The sequence below is a fragment of the Pelecanus crispus genome, chromosome 1, assembly GCF_030463565.1.
Source record: "Pelecanus crispus isolate bPelCri1 chromosome 1, bPelCri1.pri, whole genome shotgun sequence".
Lineage (NCBI taxonomy): Eukaryota > Metazoa > Chordata > Aves > Pelecaniformes > Pelecanidae > Pelecanus > Pelecanus crispus.
Window position 1 is genome coordinate 122,537,101 of NC_134643.1, and position 19,974 is coordinate 122,557,074.

At 38.2% G+C, this 19,974-nt stretch overlaps 1 protein-coding gene across 1 annotated transcript in view; it reads right to left on the minus strand.

The window, feature by feature from the left end:
• The window catches only part of LOC104037837 (trifunctional purine biosynthetic protein adenosine-3), a 34,740-nt gene that overhangs the window by 14,430 nt on the left and 336 nt on the right, over positions 1–19,974 (minus strand). The window contains exons 2-12 of the mRNA XM_075707795.1: positions 15,984–16,132; positions 11,770–11,865; positions 10,870–11,044; positions 10,060–10,171; positions 8,691–8,759; positions 6,551–6,676; positions 5,597–5,684; positions 5,098–5,183; positions 4,329–4,497; positions 3,505–3,736; positions 633–727 (exon numbers count right to left, since the gene is read on the minus strand). Coding sequence (XP_075563910.1) covers positions 633–727; positions 3,505–3,736; positions 4,329–4,497; positions 5,098–5,183; positions 5,597–5,684; positions 6,551–6,676; positions 8,691–8,759; positions 10,060–10,171; positions 10,870–11,044; positions 11,770–11,865; positions 15,984–16,128 — 1,393 coding nt within the window. The 5' untranslated portion in view covers positions 16,129–16,132. The remainder of the gene's footprint in view (positions 1–632; positions 728–3,504; positions 3,737–4,328; positions 4,498–5,097; positions 5,184–5,596; positions 5,685–6,550; positions 6,677–8,690; positions 8,760–10,059; positions 10,172–10,869; positions 11,045–11,769; positions 11,866–15,983; positions 16,133–19,974) is intronic.

Consider the following 19,974-nt stretch of genomic DNA (forward strand, 5'->3'; position numbering starts at 1 on the left):
TTTCTCTCTATGTATATCTGACATTGTCTGGAGGTTCTCAGTTAATTTGAAGATAAAGGGTTATTACATACATGACTGATATTTTAAGTCTATCGAATGAATTACAAGGACTTGCTAGAGCAAGATGTGCCTGAGATCACAACAAAAAAAAAGGACAAATTGATTCTGTTTTAACCAAGCAAAAGATGTGTCTTCCACATCTATCTCAAGTAATAGATAGTATCTCTGAGGAATTCTACATCTTGTACACCTTTGTAAACATTTATCTACAAAAAATGGCATGGTTCACTGCACAAGAAATAATAATCCATGTAATCAAAAATAGTACTAAATGGTAGGATTTTTGCTTGCATTTAACCTTTTAGAATGCTGAACTGTATTCTCTAGTGTCCTTAACACACATGACGTTCAGGAGATACTGTTTAGAGCCATTTTGAGAAGAAAATCTGTACATTTAAATTAATCTGTACATTTTTAAGAAATCACAGGGACTTGCTTACCACAGATATTTCTTGTGTAATCTAGAAACATGCAGAACACATAAATATGAGCTTTTGTATCAAGATCAAGATAAATGACAAGCTTCATTGCCATGAACTGACTGAAACAGGAATAGAAGGTACAAGTCTTACCTGACCTTGATGTGGCTGCAGCTAGGGGTTTTATTTTCTGAACCAAAGTATTCCCTGCTGCGATGTCTACCCCACTGTTTTTGTAAGTCAGGCCTCTGAAAGATTGTTACAAAAATGTTATGGCAATTGATTACTAAATACACAAGCATGTATTTTAAAATAGTATTTACTTCTTTACCTCACTGCATCACTAAGAGGATTAACCATTCGGAATCCTATTCTGCTGCCAAGTACAACTATTTTCCCACTTGTACAAGTAACTTTGCTCATATAAAATTATTTCTAAGTATTGCAGTATTCATTTCAGGCACGCTCAATGGCTCAAAGGTTAATCTTTTTGCTGTTTGGAACCTGACCTCAAACATACACCTGAAGATAGGGTGTATTACGCCAAAGAAACAAAACCTCATGGATTTGCACCACAGAGATTTGGCCATAAGCAGTATTCAAATACTTCCAGATATCTTGAAGACAGCATCAGAGCATCAGCACCATACCCTATCCAGTCAAATACCAAGATAAAAACCAACCAAAAAAGAAAATCCAACAACAAGGTAAAATAGGTGGAATAATGGATCTGATTTTGCAAGGTTTGAATACCTGGACTGGATAGTGAGCCATCAGTAGTATAGTTCCTATGCTCAAAACAAAACATATACAAAAATGCACTGCTAAATCAAACCACCTCAGCACCTTGCAGGATCAAGCTCAAGTCAGCTTTTCAAAACAGAAGTATCACATGAATCAATAGTCCTCTGTGACACTTTGTGAGCTTTACAACTGTAGCATAAAGGTTGCTTCTCCTTATCACCTGGAATGATAACACCACAAAACCAACCACTCATCTTTTTTACTTAAAGTATTTTTTTTTAAGTTTATTTAGAAAGAACTAAGTTCCTAAGGTCCATTTTAGCTATCTAGAAAGACATGTCCATAAGCTCTAGGTTTTTTGTTTATATACAGCCATACAATACAGCCCTTACTACGAACTGGTGTATGTAACTTGTCTGTCCATATGACTGACTGGACACATTAAGTATCATATCCTACTTACAGAGGGACCTTTTCATTTTGGAGATAGTGAGTTTAATGACTTTTAATTACTAGTTGTACCAAACACATCTCACTCCAGTTAAGCAATTGTTATTTCTACACTGTCACTGGCATGAACCAGGCTACCTGGTGCATCCCTATTTTAGGACCATGCCTATTTTAGCTCTCTTACTGATGTGATTCAGTATTAAGTTTTAAATTTTAAGGGTGAAACACACTATTGATTAACAAGGACATGTACAACAAAACAACTGGCCAAAGAGCTGCGGTACCATGAAAATACAAAGATACATGCACTCATATTATATCACTGCTCAAAAATTTGCAAGAGGAAAATAATTATAAGAAGCAGCTGTTCAGCCTGTGAATAAGACTCAAGGAAATATTAGCCTGCAATAACATGAGACCAGTCAGGCCCTTTCAGTCTGAACATGATGAATATTCAACATATTTTCACCTTATTTTTAGAGCATGTTATCTACTTTGACTCTTTAAGAGGAGAGTGTCGTTCTAAAATATTTTTTATTAAATAAATATTCTGGATATTTTCACCAAGTGAAATGCATAGGACTTAATCCTGTAAAGCTGCCAACAGGAGGTGCACCATCACCCTTCCTTAACTCTGTGCAACACAGAGTCCAAAGTGAAGGGTGTCTGACTGTCTGTTCTTCCAATTTTAGGATGTCTGAGCAAAAGTTGGGGCAGACTCAAGGACAGTGAAACAGGTGCTGATTGGAAACAGTTCTCAGGAGTCTCCTTCACAATGTAGGGATCCTCCCAGCATACAGGCACTCCAGTCAAGAAACTTGCTGGCCATGGCCCATGAACTCAGTAGTTTAGAGAACTGTTCATTAAAGTATGTTCTTCTCTTGCCTCACACAATGACTTGATTTTTTTCTACTACAATACAAATACCAATTACATGTTTTCACATGAACTTCTCAAAAGATGCAAAGTAGTTGAGAGAGAAAGAAGACTAGGTACAAACACCCTTGTTCATTTAGTAAGTTTATTGATCACAATTTTACAATATCCTAATTGGTATACACTGTCAGCAAAAATGAAACTCTTACTAATACGCTTCATAGACTACAACGTAACCTATTATCAAAAGTTATGTTTTGAGCTAATTGGAGACTAGGCAGGCAGATATCCTTCACATTAGGTAAAAATGAGTCTAGAAACCTGCAAGTAGCTCTCAATAACATTAGAGAGACAGTAGGAAACACTGCTTTAAAGAACCCCCATACCCACACCATCTCAAGATTGTTAAACCGAATACTGTGAAAATAAAAGGAATAATAATAAAAACGAGGGATAAATTCCACCCATGTTGTTAGCCAGCTATTCCATTAAAATGCATATCCCAACAAGGTAGGTCTTTCAAGACCATTTTAACCATTTCTAAAATGAACCAACAAAATAGCTCAAACTTTGTTCATACATCCATTTAATAATATTAATATTAGACTTAGGGACAACACAAATCTAGAGCAAAAGCTATGGTTTACAGCCTAAGAACCAGAAGTTCACCTTCCCTAAAACACACATAACAAAGACAGCAACACCACAAGTTACTCCGGTGTGCTGGTCACTGTGGTTTAACTCAGACTTAGGAGAATAAGAACATGGATGAGAGAGCCATCAAAAAGCCTGTTGCTTCCTTGGCTGGTCTTGCTTAGGTTGCTCACAAGGATGCTAGTTAAAACTTGTCTAGAGTTATGCATAACATCAACATCAGTTTAGTAATGTAAACTAGTAATGTCTTTAAGTCCCTTTTATAGCAGTTATTTCCATTTCAATTATTTCAAATATCTACCTGGATTGTCTCAGGAAAGCTATAGCCCGATAACCGATGTCCTTTCTATAAATGGCACCCTTGAAGTGTATGGCTGCTACTCCCTTGTTGGCTTCTTGCAGTGCTGTCATTAGATCCTCTTTAATAGCAGTTACTGTAAGGACTCTTCCACCACTAGTCACCACTTTGCCATCCTTTAGGGATGTGCCTGCATGGAACACCTCCAATCCTAGTTGCTTAGCCTCAGAAAGTCCTGTGATTGTCATTCAATAAAATAAATGCAGAAAAATCAGTTGATTAGAACATTCTCTATTAGATTACATATTAATAGATATTCAGCACTTATTGACTGTGTCTAGAAACCACAATCGAATTCAGTGTGGTCATGCTGGGAAATAGGAATAACTGTATAAACTACATTTTGAGAAGAGACAAGTCTGCTACTTTTACGCTCAGAGACACAGAAAAAGGTATTTTGCTGAAATATCTGCACACAACATTTAATTCAAGCTGGATTTTATATTTCACTGACATAGAGACCACAAAATATATCAGCATCAACATTATGTAAGAATCAGTGATCAGCCCAGAACTACTTTACTGTAACACATATTAAAGAAGTGCTACAGAACTCAACAATATAGTGTGGAGATTCAAAAACGCTACGGGTGCATTACCAATAAACTTTGATGTGTGAAAATTCAGTCGTCTCTTGCTGACCTGTAACTACAAGATCTAAAGTTCCTGTGAAACTGAGTTACACTAATTCACCTTCATCTGGGAAAAGAGAATAGAGAGAGGGCAGGAGAGGATCAGACTTCTGCAGTTTCTCCTGCTACGTTTACCTGTTATTTCCAAACCCTTGGGGTATGCTCCTGGATACCCATCACTAGCCATGACCACCGTCACAGCTGCACTGTCTTCAAACCAAACTGGCATGGAACTAGACAACTTTTTATTGATAACTGCTTGCATAACTTCATACAGATCACTTTTCAACAGTGGAAGAATTACCTACAAAAATACAGATTAGCAAATTAAAAAAAACAATGTACATTGTTACATTTTCTTCACTGAGCTTTTAAAAATACTAATGCAGCTGTAAAAATAACATTAAGTAACTATGTTCATATACTGTATTTTCACACATATATACCTACTGTGCATAATCTATGTACCTTTAAAAATACTCTTCCTTGAAGAAAATTTCTATGGGTGAAAGAACTGCTACATATGGTAGAGGCCAAAGACCCCTATTTGTTCTGAAGAATGGAAATGAAGGGGTTTGTTCCACTTGTCAACAGGGAGTGGGGAAAAGAAGTGTTCACTTCTTTAACAGAGTAAAAAAACCATCCAACTCCATTCCAGAAAAGTTAGGAAAGTGCTGAGTTTCAAATATGTAAAGCCCATATTTGAGTATAACCTGCTGAAATCTTCTCTGGAATGGAACAATTTCAAAACAGAGCTTCTGGCTTGAATAAACAAACTGAATATTTTAAATCTCAGTGCAATTAGCTAATTCTTCATCCGAAAGTTAGTTAAGAATAATGGTAGATGGTAACAGACTTTCTCCTCCCATAATGGCAAACTGTATCTACCTACAAAATAACTCACCTGACATTCTGGGTCACCAAATCTGCAGTTAAACTCTAGAACTTTAGGTCCATCTTCGGTAAGCATTAATCCAGCATAAAGCACACCTGGAATAAAAAAGTATATAAAAAGCAATCTAAGCAACTGCATAGGTCATTTGTTTTGAATCTATTCATAACAGTGTTTAAAAGGATGCCACCTGTGTTATTTAAAGGTAGGATATTAACACTTAGAAATGTTAAAAATATATCAGGCAGAAATAGTTGTGGTTACAATTTTGCATCTTATTTTCAAATGTTGTCCTTCCTGTTCTTCCTTACTTAATGATTATCCACTGTTAATGAAATGATATCTATTGATATCAATGGACTCTAAATCAAGCCACTGATACTAAACCCAGTTTCCAAATAGACCAAAGTTATCTTCCTTAACTTACAGTGTGAGTTAGGCCTATAAAGAGGACAAAGTAAAAAAATTGCCTTTCTCCTTATGCCTAAACCCCCCAAACTTCTGTACATACCAAAATAGGGGACACCTTCTTTCCTCATGCCATCAACAGTTTTCTGAAGAATAGTATCTCTTATTTTCTGCAGTAAATGCTTAGAAATCTAATAAAACAGGATTAGAAAACAGTGTTTGTAAAAAGGGAGTGCATGATTTTCCCTGCTGCAATGGCTAGTGTTTTTAAGAGCCAAGCAGAACACTTGGATGACCTTCTACTCGCTCCAAAATGTTTCATACAACAGAAAGCTAATATTTTTTTCTCTCTCCTCAGACAACATACCACAGCAATTAAAACAACCATCTGCATTTCTTCAGACACTTTTCCATACTTAGATCTACATGTGCAAGCAATCCCACTGGCTTCACTGGAACAAACCATTTGCACAGACATACTGGCATTTGGATAAGGCTTCCCAAAGACAAATCACAGTTGGAAAGTACAGTGATCAATGATCAGATTTTATTCAATAAACAAGATTAACAGCTTTCTATATGAACAAAACCTATAGTTTTTTTGAACTTAAAAAAGAAAAATCTCTGAATAGAAAGCAAAGTAAGTCCTTTTGCAAATAGCTCCTTGCCAAACAGAAACCAAACTGCCTTAAGGTACAGCAAGTGAACTAAGCTCATCATTAGTTTAGTTTGGCACAAGATAAAAATGTGGCTTTAAGCACTTAGTTCTAACAATCAGTATTTCATAACACTTAAAAACCAAATCAAAATACAAGCAGAAATAAGACTTCCACCCTTATAATTAAAAGTAATTCAGTAGAAATATCCTCTTTAGAGAAATAAATTTAAGTTATGGACTTTACTTGCCTATGTCTGTTTTAGGCAACTCTTTCCATCCACAAGAGCCCACTCTCCACTCTCCTGTTCATCACGGTGCAACTAAAAATTCACACATGCTTTCAATACTAGAGCTGTAGTACAGCTTTAGTGAAACGTCTCCTTGTCAATACAATTTTACCTGAGGTGCTGGGGAGTAAGCTCCCATCCCTCCAGTGTTAGGGCCTTCATCTCCATCCATTAATCGCTTGTGGTCCTGGGCTGGAGGCATGGGAGCAATTGTGATGCCATCAGTGAAACACAAGCACTAGAAAACAAGGAGAATAATTAAAACCCCAGTGTAGGATTAAAATTAAAGCACAAGAAGTGCAAATATATTTGATTTTCAGTGTTGCAAATGGATATTTAAGAGTATAAATTCTGTCTCCCTGATAAAACAAACTACGGTATTCTAAACATTTCTCTTTTCCCTCAGGAAGCAGTGCCTCAGTTTATATGACCTTCCTACAGAAATTAACTTTCATATAACATATAGAAAATTATAACATAACATCAGTAGTTGTACTGAAAAGAACTACTCAAAAGGTTAAAAAAAATTTAAAATACTCCACGATAGAAGCTACTTCTTCCCTCCCCCTTCTTCCCCCCTGCCCCGGAAGGAAGACATTACATTCCTTTCAAGATTTCCTTTTCCTTGTTGATAAAACTATTTACTTTTGAATTATTTATAAATTACTTATACAGCAGATGGTTTTATCCTCAGTATCTTCATAATAACAAGCCTGCTGGCATGTTCTGTAACTGGATGATGATATTCACTGTCTGGACTACTGCTAGCAGTACTCATAAAAACATTTCATAATGCTGATTAAAAAACAAGCAAGGATTCCCCAGCAAAACCTGAAAATGATGTAATATTAATATATTAAAAACTACAGACACTTGCAGAAGGTGAATTATTTTGACAGGCAAGGCAAGCAGTATTTTTTCTTCATTGTTGTCAGTCTTCATAGAAAAAAACCCTTTCAACTGCGTGTTTATATTATTGTGTTATATTACAGTACGTCTGATAGTATTCTAAGGACTAATTAAGAGCGTTACATATTTTCCACCAGAGAATGAAGATCTGGATAACCCCTTAGCTCCTAAAAAGGTCAAGCCAACCAGGAAAGAGTAAGGATGACCAATATCTGCACGTCTAATTTCTTCATATCAGGCAGGAAACCAGAGTATGCAAAGATTGCCAACAGTTGGACACGATCGCTTACTTTATAAATACCGCCACCTCCAAGATGAATGTTCACAACATCCAGCATAAGTCAATTCCAGCTCCAGGACTCGGGAACCTGAGCTGGTACTTGGCTGTTCTACTTTGTGTGATGCAAATGTCAAGTTCCCCTGCCACCTCAAAACCTAGGCTCTAATTCTCCTTTTCTCCTTCACACTCTGCTAATTAAATCAGATATACTTTTTCAAACGAAGGAGCTGAATCAGCTTGAAATGAAGGAAGTGTTCTCTCTACATCTGCCAAGTAAATCAACACTGTCAAATCATTCAGCAGCCTTTGGTTCCAGATCCTTCGTCCTCGGGTGCACTTCCACACTGCAGTCTCTCTCGCAATGAAACTGGTTAAAGAGGATCCTGCCTGCACCTGTCTTGAGCTGATTGTTCCCTTGCTCCAAAGGAGTTTGCTGCTCCCTCATAATGCAGTTCAACGTACTCCCTTCATCAGCAAAGCTGATTAAAGAAAGTCTCCATCCTCCCTTACTCCCAACCGCTCCTTGCCTTGCTCTGCACTTCACCACCCTGTTACTTGTACGGATTCAAATGGTGCTGGGCTCTAAACCAGAACACAGAAAACACGCAAGGTGCTGGTGTTGATTTCTTTGAAAAAAGGTCTCTAGGTTGTAGGTTCACAAACAGGCAACTAGTATAACTGAATCAATGGCAAACAGCAGGGAAGCGGTAGCAATATGGAAGGGAAGGGACATCTTATACTGTCTTTGCTGTCAGAGAAATCGTAATACAGAACTGCATGCTCAATGACACTCACAATTTTTAAGGTTTGATTTTTTTTTTCCATGTGGCAATAGCTGATTACTGTGAGTTATTTTTATCTAATTTGAATTATTTTAACAGACTGCAGGAAGTTTGGTTCTTAACACAGCTGTCTTTAATTAATACAATTTTATGTATAAACAGATAACTATTTTTAATTCAAGTAATAAAATCTTAAACATCCCTGCTGTAGATACTTACAGTGTTTCCTAAATCATTTAGAACAGGTATATTCAAAGTGTTACAGTGAAATGCACACTTACAGAAACTTCTTCTCCTTCAAGAAGTTCTTCAACAACAACAGTTTCCCCAGCTGTGCCAAAAGTCTTATCCTACAGTAAAACCAAAATATCTTAAGTTCTGTTTCAGTTACTTTAAAATATTCAAAACACAAGAAGAAAAAATATTTTTAAACCAGCAAGAAAAATGCAGCACGGTTTTGAGACTGTTAATCCATTTTCCATCCTGGGTATGTCAGCAATGGTAAAATCTTTGCTCCTCTTTTCTGTTTATTCTTAAATGAATGCAGATTTTATGCTTGAATATTTTTAAATTGCAGATTATATTTATGACTTACTGAACAATTCCTCATGCTCTACTTTCTGAAGTTTGGACCAATGATACTGAGAGTAATAGCAATGATTGTCAAAGTCTATAATCTGAACTTTTACTTTATAAGAAAGTGCAGCTCTGTGGAATACATTGGAAGGAGGCAATATGTTCATATTCCAATGCAATGTTTGAACACTGCATATTTAGGCAATTAAGAACCACCAACCCACAATGACAAGATAATTTTGTGGGTCTGTAAGACTCTTTACCATACCTCTTTTTTTGTTCGAGACATTGGGCCACGTGTTAAGACATATATTTGTCCAATAACCATACATACACATACACACACAACAAAATGTGAGTGCAGACCCTATATTCTGACTCTTGAAACACAAGTGTGTCAGATAATTGTGGTGGTGCATCCCCTGCATTTGTGACAATAATGTCTCCTATGAATCAGCATAGCTCCACTGAATTGTAAGATGCTGTGCTGCTGACACCAGCTGAGGACCTGACCTGTATGTGTCTTCTTTTCCAGCTCTATGTTCCTAACTGTTCAGATGAAATTGCTTCATTTTGCTTCTCTTCAGATTTTGATGGTCCTAATATATTTGTTGAATATCCTACCTAAATTTATACTTAACTTGAAATAATTCCACTGGAATTTTACTACACATTTAAGTGCTGTGTGGCTGGAGTCCTAAAGCTGATGTTGCTTCCCAAGATCCAGCTCAGTCATGGTGTTAATATTACAGCACTGTAGTACCTGTTTGATTGCAGCAGTCTCAAATAGTAAAAAAGAAAAAAAAAAAGGAAATCCATATGGAAATAAGTGTGGGTTTTCATTAAGAATGATTTTATTTTAGCCTACAGGAACTATGCTGAGAAAGAGTACCCTGCCTCAAGCAATAAATATGACAGAGCTTCATAGCTGTCCAAATAATGGGTAAAAGATTTGATGTCTTTTAGGCAAATTCCTATTACATAGACATAAAGAATTTCTTCAAGACTCTGAGATAGTTAACAACTTATTTTGTGTGAGAACTCCTCCAGTTAGTGCATGACATTTCTACTCACCTGCATGATTTCAGTAACAGCTTTGCAGGCTTCTTCCTTGTTTGAAGCCACAATTACTCCTTTGCCAGCTGCCAGGCCACTCGCTTTTACAACTAAAGCAGGGAAGTTTGCACTTCAAAGACAGATAAGAGAGATTCAACAGTAAATACTCTGTATTGCAAATGTATTTTGTAGGCATTTTGAACATTTCAATAGTTGAAAGATCAAAATACTTACCAGTTTTCATAGCAACCATTTTACCTTATTGAATAATACACAAATAAAAAACAGGACTCTCTTGTTATGCTATGCCTGTAAAGGATTTCTGCTTCCTGTTTTTTCTCCACCACTGAACTTCATTACTGTTCTGAAAGTTTGCTTTCCTTCTAATAATTTACTGTTGTATCATTTTGGGGTCACCTGGATTATATTCTGATGAGTAGATCATCATTTGCTGAGTAAGACTCCAATGCAGAATTTGTATTTGTGGAGAAAAGGTACAAAGGCGGCAGAACATATGACTATCAGACTGCAAGCTGGGTTTCCACAATAGGCAATTTGAAAAAAATGAAAACTTGCCCTATATTCTCCTGTAAACTGAACACTGAACTTTATTTTCATTGAAGAGCAATCAAGAAGAACCGTTTAATTATGAGACTTATTTCAGTGTGATAGTGTCTTGTTAGATTATCCTTTAAAACATTTACAGTTGTTCTATCGCAGCCAAAAGTATTGATACATTAGTAATCATTTGATTGTTTGTTTTGGATACCTAGCACACTATACATCACTGTAAAAAAAAAAAAAATTCTAAAATGACAAGAATTTTACCTGTTAATAAAGCTACATGCCGCTTTAGGATCAGTGAAAGATTTCCATCTCGCAGTTGGGATCTCATGACGATCCAAAAAGGCTTTGGTAAAGCTCTTACTGGACTCCAGCTGAGCTGCCTTTGCTGTTGGACCAAAACACCTTACTCCAGCCGCTGTCAAGTCATCAACAATTCCTAAAAATGACAACACAAAAAAAATTTATAAATCACCAGATGATTTATAGGAGTCATGTAGTCCAAGTCTACAGATGCACTGATTTGTTGGAACAAGTATGTCAGGAATGATAAGCCAGTGCCTATTTTACCAGATGGGTGGTAAAAAAGATGCATTCTTCACTATAATCAGGACCAGGTAACCCTGCAATATCTGGGGCTAAGAAGATTTGCTGCATTTGGCAAGAGGTGACCACCCCCCCTTGGTTTATTATAGCTTTTAGCTAAAAAGTCGACATTAGTGTCACTTCTTTTGTGAAGATGACAATTGTTGATCATGGTCATGGTTAAAACAGAAAAATGATCAACAAGTTTTAAAATTTTTTTTTACAAAGTCCCAAATTATTATTGTTTCAAAAAATGAAAACTCCATAGGAAAATCAAAACTCCAGTTAAGGGTCCTATATGGAAACACTTTGATACCTGTTTCACTAATCCCAAGTGCTTAAAAAGAAACTGAACATTTAAGGGTATTTTAACTGTTACATTGCTCACGCAACACCCTTCAGAAATTCACTTTCATCACAGCACAATCCTGAATTTCAGGGAAACTGCCATGGAGGATCTGTTTCCATTCCTATTTAAGACACCCAGATACTGTTGAGTGGTGCACAGAAGATGGGGACTAAACTTTATTTTTCTTCCTCAATTATGAAGGCTATGATTTTTAGCTTGCTTTCTCTTACCAGCAGCAAGAGGAACCTCTGGACCAACCACAACCAGCCTGATCTCCTGATCTCTGCAGAACTGGGCAAGTGCAGCATGATTGCTGACTGAAACAGCTGTCAAAGATACAAAAGGGCGGTAAGACTGCATTCATCACTGTTGTTTAGCACTTATCACATAATGCTGAAGGAGCATTTTCACCACTCACATTCTTGAATGGCAGGTCACTGTGAATCTGGAAGAGTGAGGCATACACTAATATAAAGAATTACATGTGAGGCTTGGACCAAAATACGCCACCAAACCCACAAGCAAAGGCTGCAGTTTGACATGCATTGTAAACCAACCTTGCTCTTGAAGGTGAGAAAAAAGCTTCCGCTACACCGTCATATGGTAAATGGTTCTCATCTCTAGGAACATCCTGTTTGCCAGCACAAGAAGCATTGCAAAGGACCCAAGTGAAAAATAACTCACAAGCAAAAAGAAAAATATATTGTTCAGCCAGTCTCCTCCCTGAGTAAGGTCACCATGAAGCTTTACACGTGTTTGTGCCAGCACGGTGTAGGGGACAGGAACAAGTGGCTGGTGGTGGGATTGCAACCGTTTTCTTTTTTTCTTTTTTCTTTCTGTAGTGCCAGCTAAAAATTGCCACGCTGAACTGTGACCCCACTGAAACAAAGAGGAATCTGAACATTTTTTCTTACATTAGGCTGAACTTAATAAGGGCAGGTGCTGTGATTATGGGTAAGGATATTCGTGAGTTTTTTAGGTTTTTAGGACCGTTATCTTTCCATAAACAAACATTTAATATGATGATACTTGCAATGCCAAAAAACTGTGTAAACAAAAGAAAAAGCTTGCACTAAAAACAATCATGTCAATTCTCATGATAAAAAATTTACGCAAAGGCAATGCAATTCCACCGCTTTTATCAAGAATAAATAAAACCAAGGTCTACAGAGGACGGGAATGCGAACCCGGAGAGAGCCAAAAAAACGGTGAGCGTGGCCCGGTGTGGATTGGCTGCCCCTGCGGGGAGGAGACTAACACATCAGGGCGCAAAGCTGGCAAAGGGAACACGGTACAGCACAGCACAGACCCTCCTTGCAGCTGGACTACTTTGCTTCAAGTTTTGTCTGTGGTCTCCTGTTAGTGACTGTACTGGCAAGCATGCCAGGAGCTGATGGTCTCTTCCAGCTAGTTTCTGGGGAAGTGATGAGAGAAAGGAGAGGCAGTGATACAGCAGCTTCTGCTGGACAAACAGACACAATTTTGTGTCGGTGCCCGCTGCACTCCTGCCATCCTGTATGAATAAATTGCCTGCTTCCACAAGAGAAGCTGTCATTTCTGCCTAAGAGATGGCATAAAAGCAACAATAGGAAACCTACATTTTGGTTATGGATTTGCCCTGTTTGGGTGGAGTGGGGGAAAAAACTGACTGAACACTGATAAAAATTACCTCCTTGATACCTATTTAATAGTTCAATTATTTTGTTCCACCAACATTTGTAAGTAAGGAGAAGCAAAGGCTTTTGACTTCCTTGTGCAATTTATGCCAATTGACTTCTGGCTCACAAGAGAGCAAAACCAAAAGCATAACACACTTGGCTTTAAAGTACTGATTAACATAAAGGTCAATATTGTCTTTCAGTCCCGTGGGGCTGTTGTGAAAGCAGCTGGAGAACAGCAGATCCCAATCAAAGAGAGTGGGAGCTCTGGTGGGCCACTGAAGAGGGATGATTCCCGTTGTCTGCGAGATTAATTCATGCAAAGAGGAGCAAGGAAAGGAATGAGCCTGTAAGGTGATTTTGCTTTTCATCCCCAATTGTCTTGCCACGGGCCTGATCTACTAGTGATACAAACAGTGAAGACGGCACAAGATTTACATGATGTGGAAATGTCCTAGTAACAAATGGAAAGGAATAAACCACATTGTTAATATCTAATTTTAACTTTCCCCAAAACATCATTTTCTTCAGGATGTAGACTGAAAGGGGACATTTTTATAGCTGTGCTTCATTTCTCAAAATAACAGCTAAACATTCCTTTCAAACCAGACAGAAGGACCTTGAACCAAGGTTTTCAAAGCTAGGGCTTAAGTTACTGAGAGCTAAAATATGATGAAAGGAGGTGTCGGGATGCTGAAGTCCGTTCACAGACACGCATAGGTCTATCTCTGGATTCAGCAAGCCATTCTGTATGCTCCTGGCACCAAAATTGCCCTGCTAATTAAATACAAATTGGATATAAAACTATATTTAGCCACTCAGCCTAAATCTGTCTTTATTGTCAGAAACAATTACTGACTCAAATTAACCATGAAAACTTTTTTTTGACTTAGATACAGGCAAGGTTTGAAGGATTTAAGGTTATTTATAATTTTAAGCTCACCTTTATATGTTTCAGAAATCATCTGAGAACCAGAGTTGCAATGCTAACTAAAGGCAATCTCATGAACCATGAAGGGAGGATGAACTTTCAGAGCCAAATCTTGATTATACCAAAAAACCAGAAACAATGGTAGCAGTTTCACAGACATTGTTGCCCAGGCTCACACAATATAATAGGGATTTCATGCTTCTGTAAAGCTGTTTTCCATTTTCTCCCGAGTTAAAATCTAGACCCCAGTGGTAGGACTAAAATGCCTGAGCAGTTAAGACAAATTGTTTCCTTAAAATCCAAAGAAGTCAAACTCTTCACGAATTCTAGATTCTTCCCATCTCCTGGTTGGCTGGGGATTTCTCTCCTAAAATACATGTGAGCCCATAGTCTAGAAAAAAAGATTTTAGCACACATGGTAGATTTCATGGACCTGGCTCGAGCATTATTACACACATGCTCAAATATTTTCCACTGTTGAGGGTGTAGTATTATTTATGGAACAACAAGGTGAGAGAAAAGCGCAGCTTTAAAAGACACCGTTTGCGAAAAAATACTGAAATTAACATTCTGCAGGCCATACAGACCGGCATTGACTCCATTTAGCACAAGGATAAACATTTTTGTTTGACTTTCTGGGATGAGAAGGAAACGTATGACTTTCCTGTCAGGCTCTTCCTTGGGCCCTCTCCTCAGAGACCAAATAGAACAAAAAACTACTTACAATACTGTAACTAGTCAAAGAAATTAAGGACAAAGTTATTTAAACAGCCTGTAATTAAGCATTCCAATGGAATTAAGTATGATAATTACCTGCTGTACAAGAATCTGACAGGATTCATGTTTCTACATGAGATGGTAACAAAAAAAGATTTTACTCACACATATGAATGCAGAAAATTGAGGTATATAATTCATGTTCACATGCATACTATGTTAACTTTAATTCCGTATGTTATCACATGTTTTAAAGTGGAAACTTAACTCGGTTGTTTAAAGTACGGAATTCAGGATCTGTTATATACAGGACACAAGACAGGAATCTCAGAGTAATTACCCCTGGTTTTTTTTTACTGATTCACTGTGTGCCTCCAGGCAAGCACCTTAGACCAGTACTTTTTTTAAATGCAGCAAGTAATTTTGGATGCTTAATTTGAAATACCTTAAGCTTGATTTCTCAAAACTAATAACTATGAATAGTTTCAATTACAGCCAGTCAGAGCATAACATATTAAGCCAGAAGCTCAAAACAGGCAGTCAGTACGAAGAGAGAAACATTTGAACATAACCTTAATTTCTTAAGGTCACTAAGACAAAGGAGTGAATGTTTTCCTATGGTTGAACATTTCAGGTGAGAAAGTATTCTCATCAAAGGTTGCAGGGATCACAGGGCTTCAATGCACTTCTGAGAATATAGCAGTGAATTTAGTACTTTAGGTGCTGGCATTTGCTTCAGGCACTTTTCAGCTGTTCACCAACCAGTTGTTGAACTGCAGTGTGTACCAGGAGAAACCATCACCCCTTCCCTGCTAGGCTGCTGGCAGGCAGGAACCACTGCAGCTATCCCAAGCTATATTCCTGGAGGAATGTGCATCGGACAGATGGAGTTTTGGCTGCATCCTCCACCCCCAAGCCCAAAGAACTAGCTATCAGAGCTGAGATCATACAAAATGAATGGTAGCTGCACAAGGTTTTGCTCAGACGTTTTGATTTCTTAACTACTACCATCTATTTCACGTGTCCAGAACCTTAAAAAAATAGCAATAATAATAGTCCTTTCACATTAACAGATCCATGAACGGAACAACTTATTTGTTGAGTTATCAAATTTAAAAATGGTATTTTTTCTTTTTACCTGAATTGGAAATTTTTCCATTGTCAGCTGTTCCTGCATTTCCTGGGGCAACAAACACATGTTTTACATGTGGAGACTGGGCCAACTTCCAGGCCAGCGCATGCTCTCTCCCTCCACTGCCAATCACAAGCACCCGGTCAGCCATTAGTCTGCATAAAACCAGAACACAAGCAAAACAGCCAGAATTAGGTGCGTGAGGTTAGGAAAGCAAGAGCTTCACAGAGCAGTTTTAAGTGCTGGGTGCAACGCAGCTCCTAACAGAGGTGAACAATGTCACTTTGTTTCAGGCAACAGTATTTCTGTAAGGGTTTTGTTGGGTTTTTTTAAAAAAAAGAGATGTACACGAAAATGGATAACTGACTTAATCAGATGTGACATAAACTAAATGTCAAAGACTAAAGTGCTCCAGAACACAGAAGTAACCCGCAGGGCAATCCATCCCGGTTTTCCTTTAGTCAGACTGGCAACTGCTCCAAGTTATACAGAAGTCTGTGATACAGGAAAAACCCTTACGAGTGACTGGGCTGTGATTCGTAACCTACAGAACTTCCTGGAGAATCCAAGCCTGCAAAGGGCAAAGCCTTTCTGATGAACTAACTTTATGAACACAGTATTACAGCATTAGGGAGCTGAATAGGACCTCTCAAGACTTTTTAGGCAGCTGAATGGGACCACTCAAGACTTTTTAGAGGTAATATCTGAAAGAGCTCTACATACTTCAGGAAAAGGAAAGGCTAAGAGCAATGAGACAGGGAAATCAACTTCCAGCTCCGGCTTTCCTTAGGAGAGAACAACCACGAGGCAAACAACAGGGAAGACCAGGTGTCATCAATAAAGGAGCTCGCGCTGAGAAGGTACTGCAGGGCATCCGCTCCTCTCTCCCATTCTGCTGAGTTTTAGAAAAACATATTAGCACTCTCCTGGCCTGCAGAAAGTAGGTGTATGAACAAAGGTTGCAATTTCATTATAAACTGTCCAAAACCTTTTCAGCAGTTTGGAAACATTACGGTCACAAAAAAGAAACGAACTCTCTATTTCGCCCTCTCTATGTCCTTATGTGCATGTGCACACGTAACTTACACATATTGGATTCATGTCAATATTACAATTTTTTCTTTGAGCAGCTTTGAGAGTTAGCCTTTGCTTTTTAAGACATGTTTACTTCTATGTGTATTCTCTACATATTTACTGATGTACGTCACCTCAGAATTGCTATCCCAATAAAGGTACCGCACAACTAGCAAGGGAACAGAAGAGTTCGCTTACACTGAAGAAACCCAGTGGAATTCAGAACATAGTAAATAAAGAAATAAAGTACATAATTTATAAAATAAGTAAGTATGTTTTTATTTGGAGTTCCTTGCAAAGCAAAGGCTAGCCTCCTAAGCTATTCAAATAAGCTGTTAGAGTCACAGTAGTCCAACTACATACAAATTACATACACAAACGATGCCACTGCACTGGTTAAAGTGAGACTTTTATTCACAGAAGTCAAACGGTCCCTGAAGAATCTATTCAGTGAAGCAGAAAGGGACCAGCTACAAATTGGTAGTTGGACCTAAGCCCAAGTGCAGCATGCACTATTTGCAGAAAAAAATCAAAAAGCTTTAAATCCTAACACATGCAAAATAACACTCTAAACCTACAAAAAAATGGCTTAAACCATTTTAAGTAATGAGAATAAACAAAAAGAACTTCATGTGGAAAACGGTACGATTTATTTAAAGGACTCTGCATAGCCGGCGGAGAGGTTGGATGTGTCCCTCTGCTGTACAAATGACCTCCCATTCACCGGGGGGAGGAACGCAGCCCAGATAAGAGTTTTAGTCAAAAGGAACAACCAGTCTCCCTGCTGTAATCCCAGCACACGTAACATGCAACCCTTGGTCGCTCCCTGTGCCTCTTCCATTAAGCGGCTGGTCGTTGACCTGTGCTTGCCAATGTGTACAGTGCCTCCCAAGGCGAGCTCAGAGAAAACCCCCCCGACACCACACGATGCAACTTGAATACGCACAGGTGACAGCTCCGTTTCCAAGAGCAGCGAAAAGTCAGAACTCCTCTGCGGTCCCCTCCTTTGCAGGAGGACAGGAAAGGACGACTAGCACAAAGCACATCTTAAAAGAAAAGAAAAAAAACCCAACAGATTTCTAAGGGAAAAGCAAAAAGACATGATGGAAAGCAGATTTTCAGCCAACTGATAAGGCAGGGGCGTGTGTCTCTCCCCCATGTCAGCTGCTACAGCTTAACTTGAATAAAGCTGCTCCGATAGCTCTGACCCTGGAGAAACCTGTCCTTCCTGAGGACGCGGACGACGCAGGAAATGGCTTCTGCTCTGAGGGCACTATGTGATGCATGTGGTGAGCTTGATTTTTAAATCCAAGTCCTCTGCAATAAGCTTTGGGCAGGAAGAGCCCACATGTGTTTTAGAAGGTATTCCTATGCCATTTCCTAATGTATTTTAATCCATTAACGAAGGAACAGTCTGTTCAGAGAGTGATAATTTTAGGCAAAACAGCCAGTCAGAATAAAGACAAACCAAACATGAACAGAAGGATAAAATATAGAAAATTAACACAGAGTAGTTCACTGTGAACTAAACACACTAGAGTTAAAATGTAATCGTAGTTTCAGGCGGGGGAAGACTAATAGCTTTCTCATCACCAGTGTTTGACAAAATATACATGTTGCAAAGTTGAAGAGATGTTTTAATTACAAAATTCCAGGATTACTTACAATAAAAAAAAATACGTTAGGGTAAAAATTATCAGTTATGGTATACATATTCGGGATGTCAAGTTATGCTAAAGCTCTTTTATATTAGCATTCAAGCAAAAAGAAAAGATAAAAGGGGCTGGCTACAATGAAGGGATGAATTGGATAAAGACACATACCTAGGACAAAAGAATGCAATATAAAAGAATAAATGATCGCCATGTAGTGGGCAGCTATCTCCTATGCTAAAGTTAAACCAAACAAGCACGTTTCCAGTGCTGTCCACAGTCATCATTAAATAACAACTGTTAAGGCAAATCTTATCAATAATAAGTTGAACTATACACATCACAGCATTTTCTTACAAGTGCCTCAGAACTGAGTGCAGGCATCCAAACCCAAACAGAGAACATACTTACTCTATCCTATGTGCTGCCAGTCTGAGGAAGGTAGTACTCAAGAGTTCAGACGCGCAAAGAGAAAGGAGGTAAGCAGCCTCTGGTTAAAATGTTGTACCCCTGTCCCCGTATTACCGCCCCGTTGACGACTCTGTGCAGCTAGCCAATGAATGGGAAAGTTCAGCCATTCCAGCTGGTAAGAGGGGACAGAAACTTGCAAACAAATGGTCTAGGAGTGAAGAGTAAAAACTTTGCAGAGCAGAAGCCCATCCTGTTGTTCCTAAACATGCAAAATAAATTCTGTCCCATCCCAGGTATTTTTTGCAGTTAAAACCCGTGTACTAATCAGATTGTAAACATTCTCTTTTTATCTCAAATTGAGGCTACACATTTTTCTTATGCATAAAAATGAGGCTATGCATAGTCCTATGCATATCAACAGTATGAAAGAATAAGGTGCATGATGCACATTCATGCTCCGTTAAGCCTACTGCTTAAAAATAGTAGTAGGACAGGCTTGAAGATCCAGTGACACTGTTGCCAGCTAAAGTAACTCACCATGCTGGCAACTCAGTCAAATAATCACTTCCTTTTTTCCCCCAAAGTAACGTATTCTAATACTACTGTCAGCTGAAAAAAAAAAAAAAATATACAGCATAAAGTTTTACATGGGAGCAGGCAAATAGAACAAGCCATATATCATATGTTCAAATAAAATGTAACTATTTTATAACAAAATGTGAGTAAACAATAAGTTTCAGCCGTTTGTTTTGAAACTCAGTATTCTTTGTGCATCCCACAAGTGGTATCCTATAGCAACTTTTATTTAGGCATGTGGCTTGAGAAGAACTTCTGGTGGCAATCCCAGTTTAGGAGGCTCA